The 23,685-nt window shown below is 62.8% G+C and overlaps 5 protein-coding genes across 9 annotated transcripts in view; 4 read left to right on the forward strand and 1 right to left on the reverse strand.

The window, feature by feature from the left end:
* The window catches only part of SIK3 (SIK family kinase 3), a 51,657-nt gene extending 43,588 nt beyond the window's left edge, over positions 1-8,069 (forward strand). For all 3 annotated transcript variants that reach the window (XM_019543100.1, XM_019543102.1, XM_019543101.1), the window contains 5 exons: positions 225-1,090; positions 3,969-4,132; positions 4,803-4,935; positions 5,448-5,618; positions 6,065-8,069. In XM_019543100.1, coding sequence (XP_019398645.1) covers positions 225-1,090; positions 3,969-4,132; positions 4,803-4,935; positions 5,448-5,605 — 1,321 coding nt within the window. In that variant the 3' untranslated portion in view covers positions 5,606-5,618; positions 6,065-8,069. The remainder of the gene's footprint in view (positions 1-224; positions 1,091-3,968; positions 4,133-4,802; positions 4,936-5,447; positions 5,619-6,064) is intronic.
* Positions 8,070-9,466: 1,397 nt separating this feature from the next.
* On the forward strand, positions 9,467-11,317 carry APOA1 (apolipoprotein A1). Its single transcript, XM_019543109.1, has 4 exons — positions 9,467-9,562; positions 10,029-10,089; positions 10,324-10,477; positions 10,633-11,317. The coding sequence occupies exons 2-4, from the start codon at positions 10,047-10,049 to the stop codon at positions 11,228-11,230; spliced, it is 795 nt and encodes a 264-aa protein (XP_019398654.1). The 5' UTR covers positions 9,467-9,562; positions 10,029-10,046; the 3' UTR covers positions 11,231-11,317.
* A 649-nt stretch (positions 11,318-11,966) lies between these two features.
* LOC109315424 (apolipoprotein C-III-like) lies at positions 11,967-12,906 on the reverse strand. The gene is made up of 4 exons (XM_019543111.1): positions 12,823-12,906; positions 12,582-12,647; positions 12,361-12,484; positions 11,967-12,278 (listed from the first exon to the last, which is right to left on the reverse strand). Exons 2-4 carry the CDS (start codon positions 12,637-12,639, stop codon positions 12,194-12,196), a joined length of 267 nt encoding a protein of 88 aa, XP_019398656.1. The 5' UTR covers positions 12,640-12,647; positions 12,823-12,906; the 3' UTR covers positions 11,967-12,193.
* A 1,718-nt stretch (positions 12,907-14,624) lies between these two features.
* Positions 14,625-16,728, forward strand: APOA4 (apolipoprotein A4). Of its 2 annotated transcripts, XM_019543108.1 has the most exons (4): positions 14,625-14,770; positions 15,035-15,127; positions 15,382-15,520; positions 15,687-16,728. In XM_019543108.1, exons 2-4 carry the CDS (start codon positions 15,079-15,081, stop codon positions 16,603-16,605), a joined length of 1,107 nt encoding a protein of 368 aa, XP_019398653.1. In that variant the 5' UTR covers positions 14,625-14,770; positions 15,035-15,078; the 3' UTR covers positions 16,606-16,728. The 2 variants fall into 2 exon arrangements, with proteins under 2 accessions (XP_019398653.1, XP_019398651.1); XM_019543106.1 differs by lacking the exon at positions 14,625-14,770 and having other exon boundaries at positions 14,803-15,127.
* Positions 16,729-19,032: 2,304 nt separating this feature from the next.
* APOA5 (apolipoprotein A5) lies at positions 19,033-22,294 on the forward strand. 2 transcript variants are annotated; one of them, XM_019543105.1, is made up of 4 exons: positions 19,033-19,450; positions 20,229-20,303; positions 20,930-21,041; positions 21,263-22,294. In XM_019543105.1, exons 2-4 carry the CDS (start codon positions 20,240-20,242, stop codon positions 22,197-22,199), a joined length of 1,113 nt encoding a protein of 370 aa, XP_019398650.1. In that variant the 5' UTR covers positions 19,033-19,450; positions 20,229-20,239; the 3' UTR covers positions 22,200-22,294. The 2 variants fall into 2 exon arrangements, with proteins under 2 accessions (XP_019398650.1, XP_019398649.1); XM_019543104.1 differs by lacking the exon at positions 19,033-19,450 and having other exon boundaries at positions 19,457-20,303.
* Positions 22,295-23,685: the final 1,391 nt, after the last annotated feature.

Raw genomic sequence — 23,685 nt, forward strand, 5'->3', positions numbered from 1 at the left:
CAGGTTACGCTGCCTCCTCAGCTCTCCCCGAAGCTGGTGCTCTGTGCCGGCTACCTGTCCCCTGGGTGGAAATGCAGCGGGCTCCAAGCATGCCCCAGATCCACTATGTGGACACATCCAGAGAAGAGAGCGGGAGCAGCCTGGGAGCCTGCCTCGGGGTGCCCGAGTGTTGGGCTGATTGTCTGGAGCGGCTGGCCCACAATCCCTGTCTGTGTTGCTTGCAGTCTGAATGTGAACCGGTATCCCCCCACAAACTACGACCAGGTGCACTTACACCCCCACCTGTTCCCCGAGCAGTCCCGCGTCTCTCCCAGTAACTACAGCCCGTCAGCGGGAACGGGGTTCTCCCCCGCGCAGCAAGCCCTCAAAGTTCCTCAGCTTGACCAGTTCCCCAGCTTCCCTCCGAGCACGCCGCAGCAGCAGCAGCAGCACTACACGGCATCAGCACTACAGCAGGCCCTACTCTCCCCGACACCCCCGGATTACAGCCGACACCAGCAGGTACCACACATCCTCCAGGGACTGCTCTCCCCCCGGCACTCGCTCACGGGGCACACGGACATGCGGCTGCCCCAAGCCGAATTTGCACAGCTCATCAAACGGCGGCAGCAACAGCAGCAGCAGCAGCAAGAACTGCAAGAACTGCTGAGGCACATGAGCCAAGGCGACGCGGGGAGCATGGGCGCCAGCTTGCCGGAGCGTCAGTCGTTGTCTTTGCCTTACCAGAACGCTGACGCTTACCCGTCGCACGGCAGTCCCCAGCATCTCCTAAAAATCAGGGTGCAAGAATGTATCCAGCAGGTCCCTGCGTCAGTGCCGCACGGATACGTGCACCAGCCGGCCCTGGTCCATTCGGAGAGCATGGAGGAGGACTGTGCCTGCGAAGGGGGGAGGGACGGCTTCCCCGACAGTAAGAGTTCCAATGCGCTGACCAAAGGTTGCCACGAGAGCCCACTGCTCTTAAACGCGGGAGGACAGGGGGACCCAGACTCTGTGCTAGGAACTGCTAGCCCCGCACAGGAGCTGGGGACGCACCATTACAGACACCAGCCAGCGGCCGGGTTCGGTAGGAGTAAGGTACCCAGCAGAGGTAAGCCCCCTTGCCGTGCTCGCATGTGCAAAGCAGCCTCTGCCCCACTTGGGCTTGGCTCGCGTATGTCTGCCCAGCTGGGCGAGGCAGTTGGGACGTGCCTGACAATGCGGCACAGGCCGGATTCCTTTGGCTTTGGAGGCCTTGGGTCCTCCAAAAGGCTGCTGCCACGTAGCTGCTGGAGAGGTGCAGCACACCGGGTTCCCACGTGGTCTTGAGACAAGGGGCGAAGCAACGGGCTGAGTTCTTTTAATGCAAAGGTGCATCCTTCCAGAGAAGCAAGCTCCAGGTGTTTAGACCTAGCCTCCTGCCCAGCCTGGCTACAGCAGAACCCTTCCCCTGCAGCAGCGAGGTCTGCCTCCTTGAAGGCCATCAGCCTCCATCTTGGCACCCGTCCTGCGTGGGTGCTGTGCCCAGCACCGGGAGCAGCACGGGTCCTTCGGGCTGCTGTCCTGTCACACTCCTTGTAGCGTGTACCTTTGGCATGCCCCGAGTCGTGGGGGATGTGCATATGAGAGGAAAGAAATAGGCTTGGGCGAGGAGTGCCTCCTTCCCCCGTGACCACTCAGGCTGCCCTGGGTTGGCGGCTCTCCGGTCCCAGCTCTGTGGCCCTGCCAGACCTTGCGTTCTCTCCTGGCCTCAAATGTCCAGGCACAGAAAGTAGAGGGCTGCCTGGGGTGAGGTGGCCTGCGGACAGTGCTGGTGCCCGCTCTTGCTGACCTGGGCAGCTCTTCACACGGACAGAGCTAGACAAACTGCTTGTCCAACAGGTAGAATAAGTTAACGAGCCAAAAAGAGAGTTCCTGCCTTGCTGGTTAGTCTGCTGAAGCCCTGGTGTGTGGGGAGGGAACCACAGACGGGGGCGCTTCGGCAGGGAGTGTGGACGGGTAGATCTGCATTGTGCAAGCTGCCCGGGGAGGGAGGTGCTGTGCACACAAGTGTGCTCACCTGGACTAAATGTGCCTGCAGAAGAGTGCTCTGACCCCAGGCTAGTCCCATCAGCTGGCTTACCTTTCCTGCTGCCCCATTCAGGGCAGCCCCCGTGTTCCCAGGAGCTCTGTGCAGGCGAGGACAAGGTGGGGGTGCCTTCGCACGGCCAGGCCTGCACAGCTGCACTGAAGTTCCTTGGCGTTCCCCGCAGCAGGGGAGCAGACCAGGCTGCCACGGCCTGCTGCTCTGCTGCTGCTGCTGTCCTGTGCCAAAGCTGTTTGTACAGGCAGGGGAAGCAGGCTGCTGGCAGCGGCAGGCCCGTGGGCACAGCCCACTCGGACAACTGCGAAGGCCGTGTGAGCAGCAGCCAGTATGGTATGTGGGTGGCAACTCGCTCTCCTCCACCTCTCCCCAACCTGCCGTTTTCCAGGGAGCTCATGTTTGCCTCTGTCCACGAAAGTTACACTTTTTGAGCCACATTTTATCCTGGGGACAGGCCAGGCCAGCGTGGGGCTGCGGCAGAGCCACGCTCTCAGAGTAAGAGACCTGCGTACCTGTGGTACGGGGTGGTTTCTGATCCCCTTCCAAAGCCAATGGGACAGGGGTGAAGTGGAGGGGAACAGCGCTGGAGGCATGGTCCAAGCAGACAGGCTGGCAGCTGGACCCTTGGCTTGGTGTCATGCCACGGAGGATTTGAATGCAGGCACTATGCCCCACAGAAGGCGAGCACGCTAGATCATGCACCAGCCACCATCAGAGCCAGGGCTCTTTAGTGCAGAGGGCGTCCGTGACTGCTCCATGCCACTGACGTGTGGGAGTTGGGGTTCCCCGTTGGGGAAGGGTGGCTCCGTGCTAAGCCCGGCACCTCCCTTTCTTTGGCCTGGGGTACCGCATGTCCCCCAGGCAGCTGGGTCGTGTTCCATGTCCCAGGCTGCGCAGCTGCTGGGAAAGAGCGCCAGTCCAAGGCAGAGAGTTTCAAAGGGCAGGGTCGTCCTCAGAGAAGTTGGAGGGTTGTGTGGCACAGGCGGACCGCCCTGAGCCCGTTCCTGGCATGCACGTGGGGAGCCTGAGCTGCACCACGGACAGCTTGGTCTTGCTGCGTCTGCAGCTCTGTCCGGAGAACGGCCTTCCCAGGGCCCAGCAGCATCTCTGCACACAGGCTGCGCTCGGCACCTTTCTGGCCTCTCGGAGGAAGTTTGCACCTGGGTGTTTCCACCTGCCGGGAAAGAGCAGAGCTGGCTGCTGGAAGGGAGCGTGTTGTGCGTGATGGGTTAGTCAGCACCACATGTCCGTGGTGACGCTGAGTCTGTGCGATAAGAAGGTGGCCTTTGCCCTTGGACACTGCAGAGCCTGCATGGGCACGGCTGGACTTTGTCAGGCCAAGCCCTCCCCCAAAACTCCTACAAACACGTTTGTCTTGACCTCTCAGTGCCATGGCTCCTTGCAGACTGGCCCCTGTGGCACTAATGGCTGGGAGAGGCATCCCTTTCCTGTGCTCTGCTCTGGAGCTAGTGAGGCCGCAAACAGGGCTGGCAGCCCCAGGCACTGTGGGGGCAGTGGGTCACACTCCCGTGCAGGCATGTTCCCTCCAAGCAGTGTGCTGAGAGGGCTGGTGCTTGCTTTGCTTTGTGTTGTGCCATATTCTCCAGTCCTGCATTGAGCATCTGTCCCTGCTGACAGGATCAGAGGCAGCAGTCGTAGGGTGGGCAGCAACCAGAGCAGGCCTCCTGTGGCTTATGGGGTAAGGGGAAGCGGAGCTCTCGTCTGGGCTGGGAGTCTCATCCCACGCTGTCCCAACAGGAGAGCAGCTAGCCAAGACCCCTTTTCCCTGGTCAGCACTGCATTGAGCTTGGGGTGGCCAGTGGAGCCCTGCCCCCAGAGTCCCGGTACCCTGTGACCCCTGGCTATACCATGTGCCGCTAACCCTTTCTCTCGTCTGACTCCCAAGAATCCGTCGTAGGGAACTGCCTGGAGCGGAGCTCTCCTGCACAAGCCATGGAGATGCCCGATCACAACGGGTTGAGCTATTCTGCACGACCCACCGCCTCCGAGCATCCCCGGCCCCGGACCCTGCAGAGGCACCACACCATCCAGAACAGCGACGACGCCTACGTAGGTTTGAAGCAGCTGGCGGTTGCCAGGCCCTTGTCCGCTCCCCAGGGCACTGTCTGCAGCTGAGTGTGGTGTAGCCCACAACCAGGACGGGCCCTCTCCTAGGCCTGTGGGGAGGTCCTCCCTCTGCCTGAGGAACCTCTCAGCCACGTGTCCAGCCATGGCTGGAAAGGTTCAGAGGAGATTTCCTTTCTGGCTGACCAGGTGTGGCTGTTCAAGCAGCGCGGTTTCTGCAGGCATTCAGTCCGGGGATGCTTCTGTTACAGTCACTGGAGTGACACCAGGGCACAAACTGCGCAGGGGGCAAACAGCCTGGCCCCATGGGAGGGGAGCCCAGCACGGCTGCACCTTGGCCCCCAGGCGGGAAGGAGGGAGCTGCCGCAGCTGGGTCTGGGACGAGGCTGGCTGTGACTGGCGGGGGTGCTGGGAGGACGCATGGACTTGCCAGTCATAGATATGTGTTGGACTGGAAGGAGCCGTGCACTGCCATCCCTCCCTGCACTGAGGCAGGGTCATGTGCAGCCTGGCTGGTCTGTGGGAGCCTCCAGGGAAGGAGGTGGCCCCTGTCCTTTGGTAGCTTGCGGTAGGCATTTGCAGTGCCCCTTTGGTCCCAGTGGGCATTGGGGTGGCTGCATGGGGGCCTCATTCCTCTCCTGCTGGTCTCTCCCAGGTGCAGCTGGACAACTTGCCTGGAATGAGTTTGATGGCTGGGAAAGCACTAAGCTCGGCCCGGATGTCCGATGCGGTACTCAGCCAGTCGTCGCTCATGGGCAGCCAGCAGCTCCGCGACAGGGAGAGCGAGGGTAAGGACCTCCCTGGGCTGGGAGGGCGTCGGGGGCGCTGGTCTGCTACAGCCGTTCAGACTGATTGTCACTGAGGTCTGAGAGGACCATGGCCAATCCCAGGCCTGACCCCTTGCGTTGAGCCTGCGTAAGTCTGTGCTGTAGCCCGTGCTGATGTAAAAGGTTCCAGCAATGCAGACCTCGCCACGTCCCGAGGTGTGCGGTCCCAGTAGCAAAGGGGCTGTGCTGTGACAAACTAGGCACCCAGTCTGAATCTGTCCAGCCTCGGCATCCACCCACTGGGCTGTTGTGGCGCCCACCCACGCCCCCATCACAGAGCAGCATGGGAGCACCAGCAGCAGTGCGTGGAGCACAGCATGACTGTACCTCGCCGCACAGTGCTGAGCTGGTGCAGTCCGGGGTTTGAGACATGCACAGCGAGGGGCACCCAGTCTTCTGGCTGGGCCCTGCAACCAGCGTTCCAGGTTCCCCGCCTTCCCCGCCAACCCTGACATTGCTCTGTGCTCTTGCAGACTGCGGGGAAGGTTTGGAAGATGAAGAGCACCCAAATCTAGCTGATGGCAGCCAGCATTTAAACACCTCTTGTTATCCGTCGACCTGTATCACAGACGTGCTGCTGAGCTACAAGCACCCCGAGGTGCCCTTCGGGATGGAGCAGGCTGGGGTGTAACGCAGAAGAGGGAGTGAGTATCATCCTTGGTGTGTCTGGTTTTTCCCCATCCATGCGACTGCTCCAGAGCGCTCCGTCTTCTGCCTCCGCGAGCGACCACCTTGCAGGCTGGAGATGTCCCGAGTGTCCTCCGTGCACCTTGTCCGGCTGGGACGGTGCCCAAAGCAGGGGTCGTTGCAAAGCTTGTTGGCCAGGCCTCCAGCTGACAGCAGCCCTCGCCTGTGGCCCGTGACTTCCAGTAGCTGCTGGATGCGCTCTGGGGGGAGCCGGGCACCAGACCGGGGAGAACCAGGCCCTGCAGTCGGTGCAGTGGGCGGCAGTCTCCGGTCGCTGCCGTGAGGTGTGGGGACCGTGGCCCGTGCGCAGCGGGCCAGGGCGGGAGCTGGGGGGCCAACAGGACAGTCTGACAGGCCACGCTGGGCACCGCTGTTAACGTGCCTCCGTCTCTCCCCGCCCCAGGTCTTGTGTACAGCTTTGAAATGAAAAGGTCCATTTTAAACCAACAGTATCTAGCAGTGTCGCGCCAAATCGCCATCGTATTTCTGCCCAACTGAAATATCGTGGCTCCCTTCCTCGCAGCTGGTCCGGTCCCTCCGTGTGTCCTCCCTTCGGTTTCTTTGATTTGCCACGTCTGCCTGTCACTCCAGCCGTCACGGAGAGCGCCAGCAAGCTCCACGCAGGGATCCCGGGAGCTGGAGCTTTGTGCTTGGTTCGGAGGGCTGCGAGGGGCGAGGTGCTCGTGGACACGGAGCCGGGCCCTCCCTGCACCCGACTCTGCTGTCAGCCCCGTTGGACGCTGCCTTTTCCCAGGAGCGGGGGGGGAGAGGCTGGGCTGGAGCCGGCCCCGAGGGGAAAGGGGCAGGGAGGCCTTTGGGAGCTGTGTCTGTTGGAGAGCAATAAGCGCAGCTCCCCAGCGCCGAGCCGCCGCTGCGTTGGTCCTCCCAGGGGTCCGGCGGACGCCACGTTGCACAGAACGTCCCGCGGGCGGCCGGGGCAGCGCTCCACGTGCAACTCCTTGGTCCCAAACGGTAGCGGGGCCTGGAGCTGCCCTGCTGCAAGACTGGTGCCATCTCCCTCCACGCAGCGCCAGCCTTCCCCGCGCGCTGAGCCAGCAGATGGAAGAACACCCAGCGGTGGTGCAATATGCTTTGTCTCCTTCGTTCGCTTTCGTTTCGTTTTTCTGTCCTCGTGCTGGAAGGACCGTTTCTTTCCCCCCTTTTTATACCTCTTCCTCTCGAGCCCACGTGCAGCCTTCCAGTTCTTTTCCGTTTAGCACAGAGAAGACAGGTGGTTTCTTTTTGCTCCGTGAGCTTCTCCTCCTGATCACGTAGGGTTTTTTTGGTAAATGTTGTTGTTTTATTATTATTATTATTATTGTTGTTGTTGTTATTGTTAATAAAAAGGCAAAAGGAATTTGTTTGAGAGAAATTTTTAACTAGATTCTGTTCTATTTGAATTGTGACTTGCACCTTTTGTTCAAAGTATTTTATTCCCTTTCAACAACATTGTACTTGTGACTGGTTTTCCTCCCGTGGCGGACGTGGTGTTCTCCTGTAGACAGTTTCAGGCGTGCAGAGAGCTCTTCTTGGTTGTTCCCTTTTCTTTCTTGGACGGATAGTAACCAAAGCCCCCTCCCAGCAGCGGGGGGGGCACGGGGAGTATTTTGTGTCATTGTTGCCTTTGGACCTTTTACAAGCTACAGCTGAAAATTCCTGCGAGTGACTTTTGTTTGAGGAAGGGAAAAATCAATGCAGCCCTCCTGAATTTGCACAGAAGGAAGTGTGAGACCGGCGTGGCCAAGGGGAGTGGGCTGCAGTCGCCGTCCCGCCCTGCGGGAACCGTGAGGAGCGGACCCGCGCTCCGGAGAGGAGAGGCGGGCGCCCGTGGGGACCAGGCCTCTCGGGCAGCGCCCTGCCCCAGCCCGGCGCCACCGTCTCCGTCCGTGCACAGCTGTACAGTTGCGCTCCCTACACCAGGGACACGTAGGGGGTGGGCAGGGGCCTGCCGGCGCCCAGCGGGGAGGTACCGAGAAACGCTGCGAGCCTTTTTGCCATCGCTCTGTACCTTTTGGTTTGTTCTCCTTTTGTTTACATGACACTGTATTTCTGGGAGAGTGGAGAGCGCCTCGCGGTGACCATCCAGCCGGGAAGCAGGGACTCGCCGAACCGTGCCATTTCGCAGTATCACACTTTTTTTTTTTTTTTTTTTTTATCATGGCTTTGTATTGTAGTGATCAATACGCGCAGTATATGTTGAATGTATATTAATATACTTTGCTATTATTTCTGTTTTTTTGGAAATGTCAGAAGTATTTTTCTTCTTCATTTACGTTGGACTAAAACCGAACGGAACAGAACAGGCGTTTCAGTAAACCTTTAGTCCATTTTTTTTTGTGGGTCACTTGCAACTAGTAACTTAGTTGGACAGTGGGATCATGACAAATAAAACCATGATTATGATCTTACATGGTCTCTTGTCTGCATTGCTGCTCAGTGCCTGCGTAGAGGGGCGTTTGGCCCTGCTAGCCTGAAGTTGGGCAGATTAGCCTATATGGGGCTGCTGTGGGCTGCTTGCACCTGCCGCACATCCCAGGCTGCTCTCTGTGGTTCATCTGAGCCCCCCAAAACTGGCAAGTGCCCCCCTTCTCTGCCAGGCCCAGCAGAAGGCGAGCGTGGCATGCCGAGGGTGGCACCACACGAGCTCAGCACCGCCAAGCGAAGTGCTGGAAGGCGCTGGCTGGGGAAGAAGCGGGGGCTTGACGTCCCTTCTGCTCCCTCTTTGCGCAGAACAGACTTCCCGTGCGAGACCAGGTCTTGTACGCTGGGGAGCAGGGCCTCGGTGCCTGCGTGGAGGCAGCTCAGATTGTTGCCTTCTGCCCAAAGTCGGTACCTGCTTCTTGGGAAGGAGCCCTGCAGGCGCGGGCAGCGGGGCCGGGCACTGTCTTCCCAGCCTCCGCAGCCCCCAGGGGCAGCAGGTCCGGGGGATACTGCAGTGCCTGCTCCCACAGCTCTTCCTGGCTTCTCTCCCTCACCTCCCTGCCCTGGGGTGAGAGCTGCTGCTGCCGTGGTCAGTGGCAGCTCCCTGAGCTACCCCAGCCCAGGCCGCCGCGCTCCTGGTCTGCCAGGCTTCCCTGTTCCCTTGCTCTGCTAAGCTGGGCAGCGCCTGTGGCCTGGGGCCTTCCCAGTGTCTCCTCTGTGACCGCCCATCTTGGGGCAAGGCTTGATGGAGACGATTGCGGGGAGATGCCTAAGGGGTGGCCCCCAGCCCCAGACGAGCAGCGGTGGAGGGGGCAGTTCCCTTGGCAGCGTCCTGCCCTGCAGCGACCAGGACAGTTCTTCCCTGGCCTGGGCGCCGCGGGCAGAGGGAAGGTGGACAGAGCGGCTGCTCCAGGCGCCTGCTTGTCCTCCGCTGGCTGGCTCGCAGCACCTGGCCCTGGCCCGGACCCAAGCGGCACGGTGGAAGGAGTGAGGCCTGGCTGCCGGGTGCTGCCAGCCTGGGGGGAGACTCGGCACGTGTTGGGAAGGAGCATGCAGCCGGCCACGGTGCCTTGCAGGGAGACTTGAGCACTGGGCAGGGCATGGCCCAGAGCCGTGGTTCAGAGCGTGGCCTCGTGGTGTCGAGTGTCCGAGGATGCAAACCCAGCCCCCCGCTCGCATTGAAGCCCGGGGCTGGCAGGAGAATCGGGGTCACCCTGAGTGCAAACAGGCTGGGCTGGGCCCCCTCCCCCTGCCCCGCTCCTGTTTGTTCCAGCTCTCCTGCCAGGCGCTGCTCCTTGGCCCGCGGGGAGGCGGCTCGATCCTTGAACTCTCCGTGCCACATCGTCAGGACTTGGGAGGGTTCCTTGGGCTGCGGCTCCGCTTATCTCGCTGAGCGCTGCCCCCTGCACCATAAATAGCAGCCGGGGGAAGCAGGAGCCTCGCAGAGCCGTGGGAGCAGCAACAGCAGCAGGGACAACTGGTGAGACCCTGACCCCATCCTTCCCTTGCATCCGCTCCGGCCAAGGTCCCCTTGGATCTTGGGCACAGCCCCCAGTGGTGCCAGGGCACAATCTCTACCCCGGAGGCTCAGCCCATTGCTCGCCTCTGCCCACGAGCGAGGGGAGACCCCGGGGCATCTGCACCCACGGCTGCCTGCTCTCCTCGCTCTTGCTGTGGGAGACGGAGCTGCCTTCAGCCCACCCGAAAATAAAATCAGCTGCAGCATTGGGATCGCCTGCAGCTGAAGGAGCAGCAGCCCTTGGACTGCCAGCAGCTCAGCAGGACGGTGGGGTGGGGGCATCGCAGCTGCCAGGGCACCTCCGTCGGTAGAGAGGGCAGCCCCGGTTGGGCATCTGCTCCCGTCTGCCCTTGGCCCCGCCCAGGCTCCAGGTTGGCTGGAGCAGAGTCCTAGGTGCTCACCCAGGAAAACCTATTGCCTTTTGCAGCCCGAGACGCAGCCGAGGATGAGAACGATTGTGGTGACCCTCGCCCTGGTGCTCCTCACAGGTGAGCCCCAACCCAGCGTGGGGCAGCCCCGGAGCACAGAGTCCCGTGCAGCCTGGGCGCGATACCGGGCAGGGCCGGCCCGTGGGGTCCTGCCCGGGGGGCTTCAGGAGCCTCCTGCAAGCCCAGGCTGGTGCGGGCAGGCATCCCCCCTCGAGCCCGGGGTTGGGGCCGAGTGCTGTGGGGGAAGCTGCCGGGCACGTCCTGAGCCCTTTGCTTTCTTCCCCCACCACGCAGGGACCCAGGCTCGGTACTTCTGGCAGCACGATGAACCCCAGACATACCTGGACCGCTTCAATGACGTGATGAATGTCTACATGGAGGCCCTCAAATCCGGTAGCGAGGAACTCGTGGCCCAGTTCGATGCCTCAGCGATGGCCAAGCAAATGGAGTAAGTGCCTGACTGCGGGGGCTGGGGAGGTCCTGGGGGGCGCAGAGCCACACGCTGCTGGGAGCAGCCTCCTGCTCCCCGGGCTGGGGCGGCTTAGGTGGGCGCACGGGGGCATCCCCAGCAGCTTGTAACCTGGTGCCATCCTTCCCCCCCAGCCTGAAGATGGCCGACACCCTGGGCTCTCTGAACTCGAAGGTAGTGCAGCTGAAGGAGGACCTGGCCCCTTACTACGATGAGGTGCGGAAGACGTGGGACAAGGAGATGGAGAGCCTGCGGCACGAGGTGGCGCAGGACCTGGACAAGGTGCGGCAGAAGTTGCAGCCCGCCCTGGAGCAGTTCGCGCAGCAGTGGGGGGCCGAGCTGGAGCTGTCCTGGAAGAAGCTGGAGCCCATGGCGTCCGAGCTGAAGGAGATGTCGAGGGAGAGGGTGGAGCAGCTGCAGCAGCAGCTGTCCCCGCTGGCGGAGGAGGCGCGGGACCGGCTGCGTGGGCACGTGGACAAGCTGCGCAAGAACCTGACGCCCTACAGCGAGGAGCTGCACCAGAAGCTGACCCAGAAGCTGCAGGAGCTGCGCGAGAAGGGCTTCCCCCAGGCCGCCGACCTCCAGGCCCAGGCCGTCCAGCACCTCAGCAGCCTGCGCGAGAAGGTCACGCCCCTGTTGCAGGACTTCAGGGAGCGCGTCACGCCCTACACCGACAGCCTCAAGACCCGCATCATCGGCCTCCTCCAGGAGGCCCGCAAGAACCTGTCCTGAGCCCCGGGCCCGCGCCCTGCCCTGACCTGGGGGCCGTCTGCTCCTGCCCCGGGCAGTGGCTTTGTCCAATAAACCTGCTTTAAGTTATCGGTGTTTTTGGTGCATCCCTGGGGGGCAGGAGCGGGGCTGTGCGTGGCCAGAGGGGCGGAGGGGCGCAGCACTGGGCTTCGTGCCCGCGTCAGAGCCAGGGGATGGAGCGTGGGAGCTGCTGCACCGCGTCCGTGCCTGGCTGTGCCCACGCTGCCTGGGACCTCCTTCCTGCAGCCGCCGCGGCTGGGGGCCCCTGAGACCCCTGCCTGGCTCCGCTCCTCTCGCGGCTGCAGAGCGGGGCCTGTCCGGCGCCTGGCTCGGCTCGGCTCGGCTCGGCCGCGAAGCCTCCGCGCCCACAACCCGCTGCCAGGGGTGTCCTGAGTCCCGGGCCCCCGTCACCTCCCGGGCAGCCTGAGGTGGGAGCGGGGAGTGCAGCCTGGTGCAGTGGGGGTGATGCCCCCAGCGCGGGGGGCTCCAAAGAGGGGCTTTGAGGGAGGGGCTGTGCTGGGTGCCAAGCATGACAGTGTAGAGGCCTGGGGCCCCGTGAGTCTGAGAACTGGGTTGGGCCTTGCATGGGTCACAGAGCGGGGCTCCCGGCCAGCACACGCTCAGCATCCTGGGTCCTTGTGTGCACTGCACCTAGCACACGCAGACACACATGCACACAGACGTGTGCACATATGCACAAATACATGCGCACACGGGCTCCAGCAAAATGGTGCCACGGGACAGCCTTTTATTGCAAGAAGTGACAGGTCGAGCCCTTGCTTTACTCAGAGCTGAAAACACCCCCCTCCCCCCCACCCTTGGCGGGTCCCAGCTTTCCTGGCCCGTGGGAGTCGCGTGCATGGCTGCCCCCATGGAGGCCGTGCCGTGGGGTGGGCGCAGGGCTCCGTGCCCTTGGCCCAGGTGGCACAGTGGACCCGGGGCTCCCTAGCTGGTCTGTGGCTCCGTGAACGTCCTCTTCAGCTGCTCCAAGTAGCTCTGGAGGGTGTCCAGGTGCTCCGACGCCCACTGCCTGGAGAGGGGAGGCCAAGAGGGGAATGAGGGGTGCGAGGGGCAGGTGCCCGCGGCATGGCCCTGCCTGGCCCCCAACGCACCTGCTCTGCTGCGCCAGCCTGGTCACGTCAAGCGAGGCCAAGGTGTCCTTGATTCTCTGAGTCGCCTGCTGCACGTAGGTCTCCATCTTGGCCTGGATCGTGTCCTCCGACTCCTCCTGCGCCCCTGCAAGCACAGGCCCGGTGCAGTGCGGGGTGCCCTGCCCTGCCCGGGTGCTGCCCCCACCCCCTCTGCCCGTGGCCCTCCCAGCCCCAGCTCTTACGTGCGAGGGCGGCGAGGAGCGCCACGGCGAGGAGAGCGAGCACGACCGGGGCCCTCATGGTGCAGGCTGGGGAGACAGCACAGCGGGGTGAGAGCCCGGGGCCTGCCCGAGGCACTTGCCCTGCCTGCACCCGCCCGGGACCCTTGGACGGGGCATTTGCAAACAGACCAGCTCCCCGCAGCCTCCCACCCCCGCACAGATGGGCAGCGGCAGGTCCACCCCCGCGGCCGCCTGGCCGTACCTGCTGGCGTGGCTTCCTCCGCTCTGCTCCCTGGTCCTGGCCCCAGCCTGGCCAGTTATATACCCCGCTGGGATGCAGCTGGTCGGGCGCTGGGGCAAAGTTCAGGAACTGGCTCGGCCGGCCGGTGGCCTTCCCAGCTTGCATCGGTGGCACCAGATTTGCTGGGGAGCGGGGCGTCGGCGGGGAGTTGAGAAATCCCCTGCGACCCGGGGCCAAGGCTGTGGGTGGGCTGATCCTGGCGCGCTGCCCTCTGGCCTCCTGCTCGGACAGCGCCTGCCGCTTGCCCTCGGCCCTGCGTCGCCATGTGCTGCGAGCAGGGTGCTGAGCCTGTGCTGGGGGTGGGGGGCAAACGGGCACGGGCTTTGCCAGGAATGAGGCTCAAGGGGCAGGGCCGGGTGCGTGGGGGGCTCTGCCGGGGCCCTGGGGGCAGATCCCTCTGCCACGTGCACTTGCAGTGCTCAGGAGCTGAGCTGTCAACAGCCCCCGAGGCAAGAGCGGAGTCCCCCAGGCTGGGGCAGCGGTGGCAGGGCCTGCGGGCGCTGGCAGCACCCCTTGCTGGCTGAGCTGCAGCGTGCAGCACCTGGCCCCTCGCGGGCGGTGGCTCTGGGACAAGGGACACGATATGGGCGCTACTGACCCCTCCCGGGTGCAGCCGTCTGCTGTGTGGGGAAAAGGGGGCCGCGTCTGACCCGCCGGGCGCGAGAAAGGCCTGAACCCCCCAAGCCGAGATGCCGGAGCCGGGAGGCTTGGAGGAACGTGGGTCCCCGTTGGCACATGCCCGCAGGCCCTGGTTGCATAACACGGCCCTGGCAGCCCCGGTCCTGGGGAGCTCCCGGCCCACGTGCAACCAAGACACACAAACACACCACCCCGGCCGGGCGCCACGCCAGGGGCACCCTGTGCCCAACCCGCTCACCCTCCCGGCAGTGCGCGGTGCTGCGCCTCCAGCCGGGCCAGGCACGAGGCTGGCGTGGGCACCTTGCCCCGGGCGCTCCGGCCACGGGCGTTGCTGCTGGCCATTGATTGTGGGTGGCGTGGGCTCAGCCCCGCGGGTGACGCTGCAGCTGGGCACTGCCTTCACTCCTGGGGTGCGTGGGCCTGGAGGGAGCTGGCCCGGCTGCCGCACAGGCTCCGAGCGAGGGCCCGGACAGGCTTCCTGCCCTGCGCAGCACAGGTCTGGGGTGTCAGGGATGGATCCTGCCACGGCCAGTGCCCTGTACCTTGCCTGGGAATCGTGGCTCCCACCCGGGGTGCAGGGCCGTGGCACAGCTGGCCCCAGTAGCCTTGCATTGGCCTGCTTCGGCCCCTGTGTCCCAACGTGCTTGGCAGGCAGGGCACTGTTATCCTGCCCGTGTTACAGGATGGGGAAACCAAGGCATGGGAATAGGGGAAATGCTGGGGCGAGGGGAGGAACCCAGGAGTCCTGGGCAGGCCCAGCCAGCCCCGTGCCCCTGCTCCAGGGCTGCGGGGAGTATCTGGCAGCCATGCTGCTCCCCTTGGCCAGCGCGGCGCGCAGCAGGGCTGTCTGCCCGTCTGCGGTGCCGTCCTGCCTCCCGCACGGGCTGGGCAGCCCAGGCCCCTTCTGCCCCCTTGGCTCTGGCGTTGGGGCGCAGAGGCAAGGCGCCCCGCAGCCCCCCAGCTCTGCCCACCCCGTCCCATGCAGAGTCTCTGCCGCACCCCAGCTGACTCGAGCCGCGTCTCCTGGCCCTGGTTGCCCTTGGCCCCTGCCCGTACCCCCTGGGCTGCCGTCTCCCTTCCTGCCTCCCTCCCGCCCGTGCTATCTCCGGCATCGTTCTCAGGCGGATAACGACGCCCTCGTGCACGTCAGGCACTTCCACGTCGCGTCTCTGCTAAAGTCCAAGCCCTGCGTGGAGCCCGGCAGGGCTGCTCTCGGGGCATAAATACCAGGCGGCCAGGCACAGTGGGCAGCCCACGAGCAGCAGTGCAGGTAAGGGGCTGGGAGCGCGGCAGGTGGCTGTACTGGCAGCGCGCTCTCGATCGATGGTGCCTGGGCCGCAGGCCACGGGGCCGCTGCCAGGACAAGGGCAGCTGGGGGCTCTGCCCGGGGCTGGTGCTGGTGCAATGGGCTTGGCCGTGCCCAGGCCATGGTGGGGAGCTCCTGTGGGTGGAAATGATGGTGTGATGTGGGAGGGCGGTGGGGGGCAGCTTGGCTGCATGGAGACTGACTGACACTCTCGTCTCCTCCATGCAGGACTCCTCCCTTCTCCAACCACTCGCAAACTGCAGCTGCTCAGGATGTCTCTGAAGACCCTCGCCCTCGCCCTGGCGCTCCTCGCCGTTGCTGGTGAGTGAGGGTGTCCCGCTCAGCCGCCCCGTCCCCAGCTCTGTAGGGCCCCGCGGGGCTCGGGCACAGCCTCCGTGGGGGCTCAGTGCCGACCTCTGATGGGGGCTAGAGCTAGAGGCAGGGAGGCCAGGCTATGCGCGGCAGGGGGTGGCATGAAGCACCCCTGGTCCCCAGTCTGCCCTGATCCCTGCAGGGGACGTGGGTGCACGGGAGGTGAGGGAGGCAGCATCTCAGCATCCTCGTGGCCTCTGCAGGCAGCCACGCGGAGCTGGATGCGGAGCTGGACCCGCAGCAGGTGGCCAGCGTGGTCTGGAGCTACTTCACCAACATGAGGAACAGCGCACAGGAGACGGCGGACCGGATCCAGCAGTCCGAGCTCAGCAAGCAAATCAAGTGAGTGCAGGCGGTGAACGCTGCCGGAGACGGGGCTGGGGGCAGAGAACAGACCTCTGCTTTCTGCTGGGGGAGGAGGGCTCACGCCGGCTCCAGGGTCCCGGGGGCTGCGGGAGTCGGGGGTCGGAGGAGCCGCGTGATGACCGTGCCCGCTCTCCGCCCACAGCTCCCTCCTGCAGGACAACTTCCAGAACGTGCAGACCTACGTGGCCGACCTGCAGAAGCTGATCCCCTTCACCGCCGAGCTGCAGGCCCAGCTGAGCCAGGACTCGGAGAAGCTGAAGGTGCAGATCCGCCAGGAGCTGGAGGAGCTGCGGGCCAAGCTGTTGCCCTACGCTGACAACGTGCACCAGCAGATCACCCGTAACATCCAGGAGCTGCAGCAGAAGCTGGTGCCCTATGCCGAGCAGCTGCGCGGCCACGTGGACCAGAACGCAGAGGAGCTGCGCCAGAGCCTGGCCCCCTACGCCCAGAAGCTGCAGGACAATGCAGGCAACATCCAAGCCGCCCTGGCCCCCTACGCCGACCAGCTGCAGGAGCAGATCAACAGCAAGGTGAAGGGCATGAAGGACCAGCTGACCTCCCTGACTGAAAATCTCAAGGTCAAGGTGGACCAGACCGTGGCTGAGCTGCAGAAGAGCCTGGCTCCCTACGCCCAGGACGCACAGGACAAGCTGGCCCACCAGGTTGAGGGCCTCTCCTTCCAGATGCAGAAGGTGGTGGAGGAGCTGCAGGCCCAGCTGGCCCAGGGCACTGAGGAGCTGCGGGGCCAGCTGAGCCCCTACGCCGAGGAGCTGCGGGAGAAGCTGCAGGGCGACAGCGAGAGCCTGCGCCAGACGCTGGAGGGCCTGGGCGAGCGCATGGACCGTGCCATCGAGGACTTCCGCCAGCGCGTCGCGCCCCACGGGGAGGCCTTCAACCAGAAGCTGGTGCAGAAGCTGGAGGAGCTGCGGCAGAAGCTGGGGTCCGACACGAGCAGCGCAGAGGACCACCTCGCCTTCCTGGAGAGGGATATGCGCCAGCAGATCTCCTCCTTCCTCAGCAGCCTCAAGCAGATGGAGAGCTCACCCCAGGATGAGCAATGAGGGGCGTCCGGGTGGCCCCGCGGCAGCCCCATGGGGAGAGGGAGCTGCCCGTCTGCCTGTCCCCACTGCACTTCATTCCTGCCCAAATGCTGCACTCACTGCAGCGGCAGAAATAAAACTGCACCGCAGCAACGTGCCGTCTCTGTCTCGTCTCTCAGCCCAGTTGGGAGATAAGTCCCCATCCTGCAGGGGGTCCCCAGGGCTGCGGGGGGATGGAGTAGGCTGGCGCAGGGGGGGTTAGCAAGGTTGCCCGTGGTCTCCCTGTCTTCTTTCCCCCACCCTTTGAGGGCACAAGGGGGACGGGCTGTGCTGGGGGGAGCCGTGGGTCAGGCCGTCACTGGGATGGGAGGGCAGCGGTCTCCCAAGCAGTCGCTCTATTCAGTGGGGAAGCCTGGGAGGCCTGGCCCCGGCCCCTGCTGCAGGGTCCGGGCCCAGACCCCGCCAGGGGCATTTAAATCCGTGGGGACTTAAAAGCAGCAGCCTCCGCCCCCCCAGCCACTGCTGGGAGATCTCCAAGCCCCGACAGCCATAGGCCTGCCCTGGGTGTAGAGCCGTGTCGCTCCGTGAAGTCCATGCGGATCTGCCGCCTTGCATCAGCTGGGCCTTGGACGCTCCCTGGCAGGGCAGAGCTCAGTCCAGGGCCCCGGGGGGCTGCAAAGGTCCCCAGCAGGTGCGAGCTGGGGACCTGTCCGGGGAGGTGGAGGGCACTTCTGCCACCTTTGCTCCCCTCCTCTCAGGGGGCAGCCCTGGTTCTCAGCGAGGCCCTTGGAGCAAATGGCCCTGGCGCTGTGCTCAGGAGGCGGATAGGGCACCATCGCCCCAGGCTGGCAGGCCCCAGGTCCGCAGAGCCCCCAGGGCTGCAGCTCCTCTGCAAGCCATGCCTCGTCCTGAGCTGGCTTGGGTTTGTACACGTGAGCCATGCTCAGGCGCGTGCTGCGCTGGTGCACGCTCCCACGTCCCTCTGCCCCCTTGCCGGACCGCTCAGGCCGTGGAGCCGCCCTGCTAGGCCTAGCCAGGCCGCTCCCGTTCTACGGACACCGCGTGACCCGGGCCGTCCAGGCCTCCTCCCGCCAGCCCGATTCACGTGGGAATGAGGCGCTGTGGGCGAGCGGGCAGGCTGGGTGCGAGTGCCACGGTGGCCAGACACCAGTGGGAAGCAAAGGAGCTCTCACGACCCCGCGCGGGAGCAGATCTGAGTGGGGGGAGCGCGCTTTCCACTGCAGGGCAATGCAGACCAGACGGCGGCGGTCAGGGGTCAGGCAGGGAAGCAAACAGGACGTGAGCATCCTTGCCCTCTGCAACCTGGTGTTTGCCTGGCTCAGGGGCGGGAGCTGAACTCTGGCCTTGGAGGAGGGCTGCTGATGGCTTGGCGCTTCAGCCTGCCCATCCACCCATCTGGACTTTGCCAGAGACATGGACTGTCACCCGCCACCGATCTGCACACAAACAGCCCTTATCACCAGGAACAGGCTGAAACACAGCTTGCTGTGCCATGCCGTGCTGTGCCACGGGCTTCCAGGAAAGGCGCTGGGGACATGGGTGGGATGGCAGCTGCCTGCGGGTCCATTCCTGGGACAAGGGGATGCCATCCTCCGGTTGTTGCTGTGCTTGCTCCCCTCAACTTGGGGCTTCTCCCAAGTCAGATTCAGCCCCCGGCCTGTGAGCAGCCCCCTACAACGCCGCGGGTGCCCTCAGCATAGACACAACTGCCCTCCGCACCCCACAGCAAGCCCGGGCAGCTCTGCCCTAATGCACCAGCACCCTCTGAGCAGCCCTGAGCTTCCCCGCCAGCGTCGCCTGCCCACAGCTTGGCTCATGTCATGTCCCCTGGGCCTGTATCTGCATCTGGCCCTGTCAGGTGTCTTCCCGCTCCACCTGCCTGGGGCAGGAGCTGGGCACTGAGCCCGCAGTTCCAGCACCAGGGTCCCGTGCACCCCTCTGAAATGGCCCAAGTGGGGGGAAACGCTGTAGGTTCTTGCTTTGCTGCCGCGTGCCATGGCTGGCTCATCCCCTGGAAATGAATGCTATAACAAGCAAGGCCGCCCCCACCACTTGCACGGTGACTGGTGCAGTGAGGCCTGGGTCTTGCCTGGGGCACGGAGGTGATAAAATCCTAATAGCCTCAACCCCCCCCGGCTGGAGGGGAACATCGCTGAAGAGGCCATAGCCAGCCCTAAAGACCTGCCCTTCCCTGCCTCCTCTCCCTCGGCCATGCAGAGAGTCTCTCCCGGGGCTTTGCACAGGACAACAGCTCCCCACCCACTGCGGGGCTGGCGAACGCCCGTCCGAGCTGTGTCAACAGAGCGTGCTGTTTATTCTGCTGCACGAGACTGGGGTGCAAAGGTCGGCCCCGAGTCCTGCGTCACCTGCTGGCAGAGCAAACAGCAAAGCCTCCGTTATTGCCGTCCAGCAAGCCCCTTATCCGCCGAGCCGAGCAGGGTCAAGACCTGCACTGGGCTACTGGCCTTGCCTGTCTAAGCGCACCAGTATTTTTAGCTCGCTTGCGCAGAGGATGCTCAGGGGGCCACAGAAGCACAGCTCCTGCTCCGGGCAAAGGGTTAAGTTTGCGGGTTGCAAGAGATGGGAGCGACGGGATGGGCAAGGTGGATCTCAGCTGGGGGGGGGCCGGGGAGGTAAGTGAACGGGCTGCACCTGGGCACCCACGTCATCCTGAGCGAACCTCCACGTTGTATTTACATGGTGTGAGGTCCAAACTGACTGGCTCTGCAGCGCGCGTGGGAGAGCCGATGACCTGAGCGCCTCTGCCTTCGGCTGATGCAGCGCATATAAAGCAGGCAGCATGCTGGGGCTGCAGCACAGAGGAGCAGCAGGGAACAGGAGCCAGGTAAGGTGTGGGAGGTGCCGCACTGTTGTTCTGCAGTGGCTCCAGGAGAGCTAAAGCAGAGGAATGTGAGCAGGACTCATGAGTTCAGGTCCCTGGTCTGGGAAGGTGGCCTTGGGGCTCGGGGCTGGCACTGCAGCCTCAGGGAGCAAAGGGTCCCAGCAAAGGATCCGTTCTCTGGCACCCTCTCGGTCACAGCTCCTCTGCGAGCCTAGGCCTCTAGCTCCCAGAGGGCGTAACTGGGCTACCCACCCCAGTCTGTGCAGCGCTGACTTGCGACGCCGCGCTACTTGGATGGCAAAGCACTTTGAGAGCCCTGGACGAAGGTGCCTCTGCAGGGCAAAGTGCTTGTGTCTGTGTTTCCCCGGGAGCCTGAACGTGCACCGGCAGCTCATGAAGAAGTTTGGTAATGGGCCTGAATCAGGGCTTCTGAGTGCCTCGCCAGGTAGGGGAAGGACTTGTTAAAGTGGGTTTCCCCAGGGAGCTCCTGCCCGCCCTCCCAGGCTGCTCTCAGGGGAAATCTCCTTGCAAGCAGAGCTGAACACCCCGGATAATTTTAAACTGATGACTGTACTGCCTCTGGAGGCTGGGGGGATGCCAGGTGTGTATCCAAGTCCAGGCTACCGAGGCAGCTTCAGTCCACACCTGAAACAGATCTGGGCAGAAAGAGGGACCTAATTCAGGAGCTGAAAATGACCCCGAGCCCTCCCCTGTGAGTCCAGAAAGTGGAGGTGAGGTCTGGGCCGTGGCAGGACCTTCACTAACTCTCCTCCTCCTGCAGTGTCCCCAGCAATGACCAGACGGACCATGTCTCTGGACGCTGCGCTCCTGGCTGTGGTCCTGGCCAGTTTGTCAGGTGGGTGTTCTTCTTTGTAAATGCCGTGCAGAGGCTAACTGCATCGCTCTGGACAGGCCAGGGCATGAGGAGGCAGCTTGGTGAGAGGGGCTGTTAGGCTGCCAGGTGAGATGACCCCGCTCCTCCCCACCTGGGGCAGTTTCCACAGTGATGTGGCCCTTTTTCTGTTCATTTGCAAATCTGCATCACCTGAGATGCAGTTGCTCTGAGCTCGTTGCTGCACTGCAATCTGCTGCTCCTCTGTTTCTGGAGCCGGGGCCTGGCTGTTACTGCTCCCCAGATCCCCTGGTTAACGATACCCACCCCCAGAGAGGCATTGCACTGGGATGGATCCGCAGAGATGTTAAGCCCCTGGAGCCCATCCTGAAGGCAACGTCATCTCAGAGAGGGGATTTCTCAGGGACTTGTCAGGGTACAGAAGCTCCCTCAGAGCCCTCAGGGGAACATACCATAATGACAGTGGTAGACTGAGTGCCATCGGCCCAAAAGTAGGTCCTAGCTTTGGGATTTTTTTCCAGGGAGATGTCCCCCATGTCTCTGTTTGGCCTCCCTGCGTCCTGCTGGGCAGTCAAGTTTACCAAGGCTCCTCCCAGGCTGCTCTGAATGCTCTTGTTCCACCCCTGCAGCTTCTCAGGCCGAACCGGCGGCGAACGGGCTCTGGGATTACCACATCCAGCTCACGCGTGACAAGGACAGCATGGAGCACACCCAGAGCACGAAGCTGGGCAGAGACACCAAGTGAGTACAGTGGTTTTTTTGGGTTAAATACATCGCAGGCACTAACCTGCCACAGCCCACCCACTTCCAAGTGGGTGGATTTATTTGTGACAGGTGCACAAGTACCCCAAGAGCTCAGTCCATGCAGGCACCCAGCCCCTTCTACAGGCAAGTGACACAGGGACAGGATAAGGAATCAGGGATCTGACCTTTAGGAGTATGTGTCTGTTTTTTCCATACAGAAACCTGAAGGAAAGTATCCAGGAAAGGGGCAGCTACATGGGAAATTTCCTTGAGAAACTGGCTCCGTTCAGTGGGGGACTCCAGCCCCAGCTCTATCAAGACTCCGATGGGCTGCGAAGGCTCATCAGGAAGGAGCTGGAAGGCCTGAGGATGAAACTGTCTCCTTACGTGGATGATGTGCACCAGAGGATCGGCAAGAACCTGGAGATGCTTCGTTTTCAGCTGCAGCCATTCACAGCAGAGCTCCTGGACCAGGTGTCACTGAAAGCCAGGGAGCTTCGCCAGCACCTCACCCCCAGTCAAGACCTGAAGGCGCAGCTCCTGGAGGGCACGGACGAGGTTCAGAGGTTCGTTGCCCAGTATGCCAATAAAATAGCCTTCCATACCGATCAAGTGAAGGAAATCTTCCATCCGTTCGCAGACAAGCTCATCGCCGAGATCCACCGCAACCTGGAAGAGCTCCATAGGAACGTGGTGCCACACACCAAAGCCAGCTCAGAGAAAGTCGATCAGTACATCCAGGAGCTCTCTGAGAAGCTGACCCAGAATGCCAGGGGTCTCCACCAGAAGATCCAAAGGAACCTCAATCACCTCAAAGAGCAGCTGAGTCTTTACCCCGGTGACCTGAGGGAGCCCTTTGCTAGCTCGCCCGCAGACCCTCGCTGGGTGGCAGAGCCTTACGTGGAGGGCCTGGCCCGGGAAGTGCAGATGAGAGTCGAAGAGTTCAGAAGGGACACGTTCCTCCAGATAGAAGACTTCACCAGAACCATTGCCCGGGAGACAGAAGACTTGACGTTCAAGCTGTCTTCACCCTCTCCGTCCGCAGAGGAGTTTCAGGACAGCTTGGCACCTATTGAGGACTTGCACATCAGGCTCGACAGCCTGTGGAAGGATATTTCCCAGAGCTTAAATGAGAAGAGCAGTGACTTTGAGTGAAACCTGCTGTATCGGTGTGTGCAGGAGTGTGCGTGCATGCGCATGAGTGCTTAAACCATGGTGGGATGAAATAAAAATCATGCCTGACTGCACTGCGTTGGACTCCAACAGCAGTGATTTCGATAGCTGTACCAATAATAGGCCATCCCTGCCGTTCCCCACACCAGAGAAATACAGATCTTTCTCTCTAGTTGCCAAGCTAGTCAAGCAATCCATGACTTTATTTGACCGCGCAACGTTGCTGGAATGATCCCACAAACCTTTGGTGTTGCGGTCCTCCGGAAACCACGCAGTGTGCCTCTACGAGAAGTAGGCAGAAATTAATAATGACCTCATCTAGAATGATCTGTATCTACACATTATATATTTGTACACAGAGGTTTAGCTAGACGGTCCAGTTCTGTAACCCTTACTCACCCAAGTGAGGCTACCTGGTACGGTTGCCAGCTCTGTGTTGATCTACTCCGGAAAGCCAACGTGCCTGTGGTGCACAACGTGAGGGCGCCCATGTCCTCGCACATAGATTCATGGGGTCGGAAGGGACCTCAGTAGATCATCGAGTCCGATCCCCCGCCCCCCAGCAGGAAAGAGCGCGGGGGTCGGACGACCCCAGCCAGCTGCTTCTCCAGTCTCCTCTTGAAGGCCCCCACGGTAGGGGAGAGCACCTGACGTCGGGTTCGGCTTTACGACGCTCGAGCCGATGCCACGTTTGCTGCGTCGCCCATCTCCCTGGACAACATCTGGCCAAACTTCCCCGGACGCTTTAAGGCAGCAGACGAAACCCCAGAAAAACCTGCAGCCAGGGCTCCCGAGAAGACTCCGGCCAGGAGCCCTGCAAAAAGTCCAGCAAAGTCACCTCAAAGAAGTCCTTCCAAATCCATACGATCGCTATTTACGACACAAATACATTCACGTAGCTATGCTGCTCGTCTATAATTGCTCGAGTACAAAATTCTGGGGTCTTTTTGGTGAAAACAGGGTATCGGGCTTGGGCTCAGGAACCAACCCCCCCATTTATAACACTGTTTCCTGCGGGAAAATCGGTTCCCAGTTACAGTGCTTCGATTTTCAGGAACCGGTTGTGTTGGAGCCGGTCCGAGGCCGGCCCGCACGGCCGCAGCATCCCCCTCAGCCCTCTCTTGCGAGGCTCAAAAGGTGCAGGTCCCCCGGCCTATCCTCGCAGGGCTGCCACCACGCGAGTGGCCTCCTCTCGAGGTTGTCCACGTCCCTCTTGAAGTGCAGTGCCGGCCGGCGCCGCGGGGCCGGGGAGCATCACCCCCTGCACCTGCGCGCGACGCACCCGCCAAACTACGAACGGGTGTCCAGGGGGGCTGGGAGCCAGGCTGCGGCCTGCTGCGGACCCCGAAGCCTGAGTGGGAGTAGTTCCGCGTCACGTGGCCACAGGAAGGGGAAAATGCTTCAAAGGGGCGGGGCCCGCGCCGGAAGTTCCGTGGCGGAGGTGGGCGCGGGGCGGAAGCGGGGCGGC

This window comes from Crocodylus porosus, unplaced genomic scaffold (genome assembly GCF_001723895.1).
Source record: "Crocodylus porosus isolate Cpor-Errol unplaced genomic scaffold, CroPor_comp1, whole genome shotgun sequence".
In the NCBI taxonomy this organism is placed as follows: Eukaryota; Metazoa; Chordata; order Crocodylia; family Crocodylidae; genus Crocodylus; species Crocodylus porosus.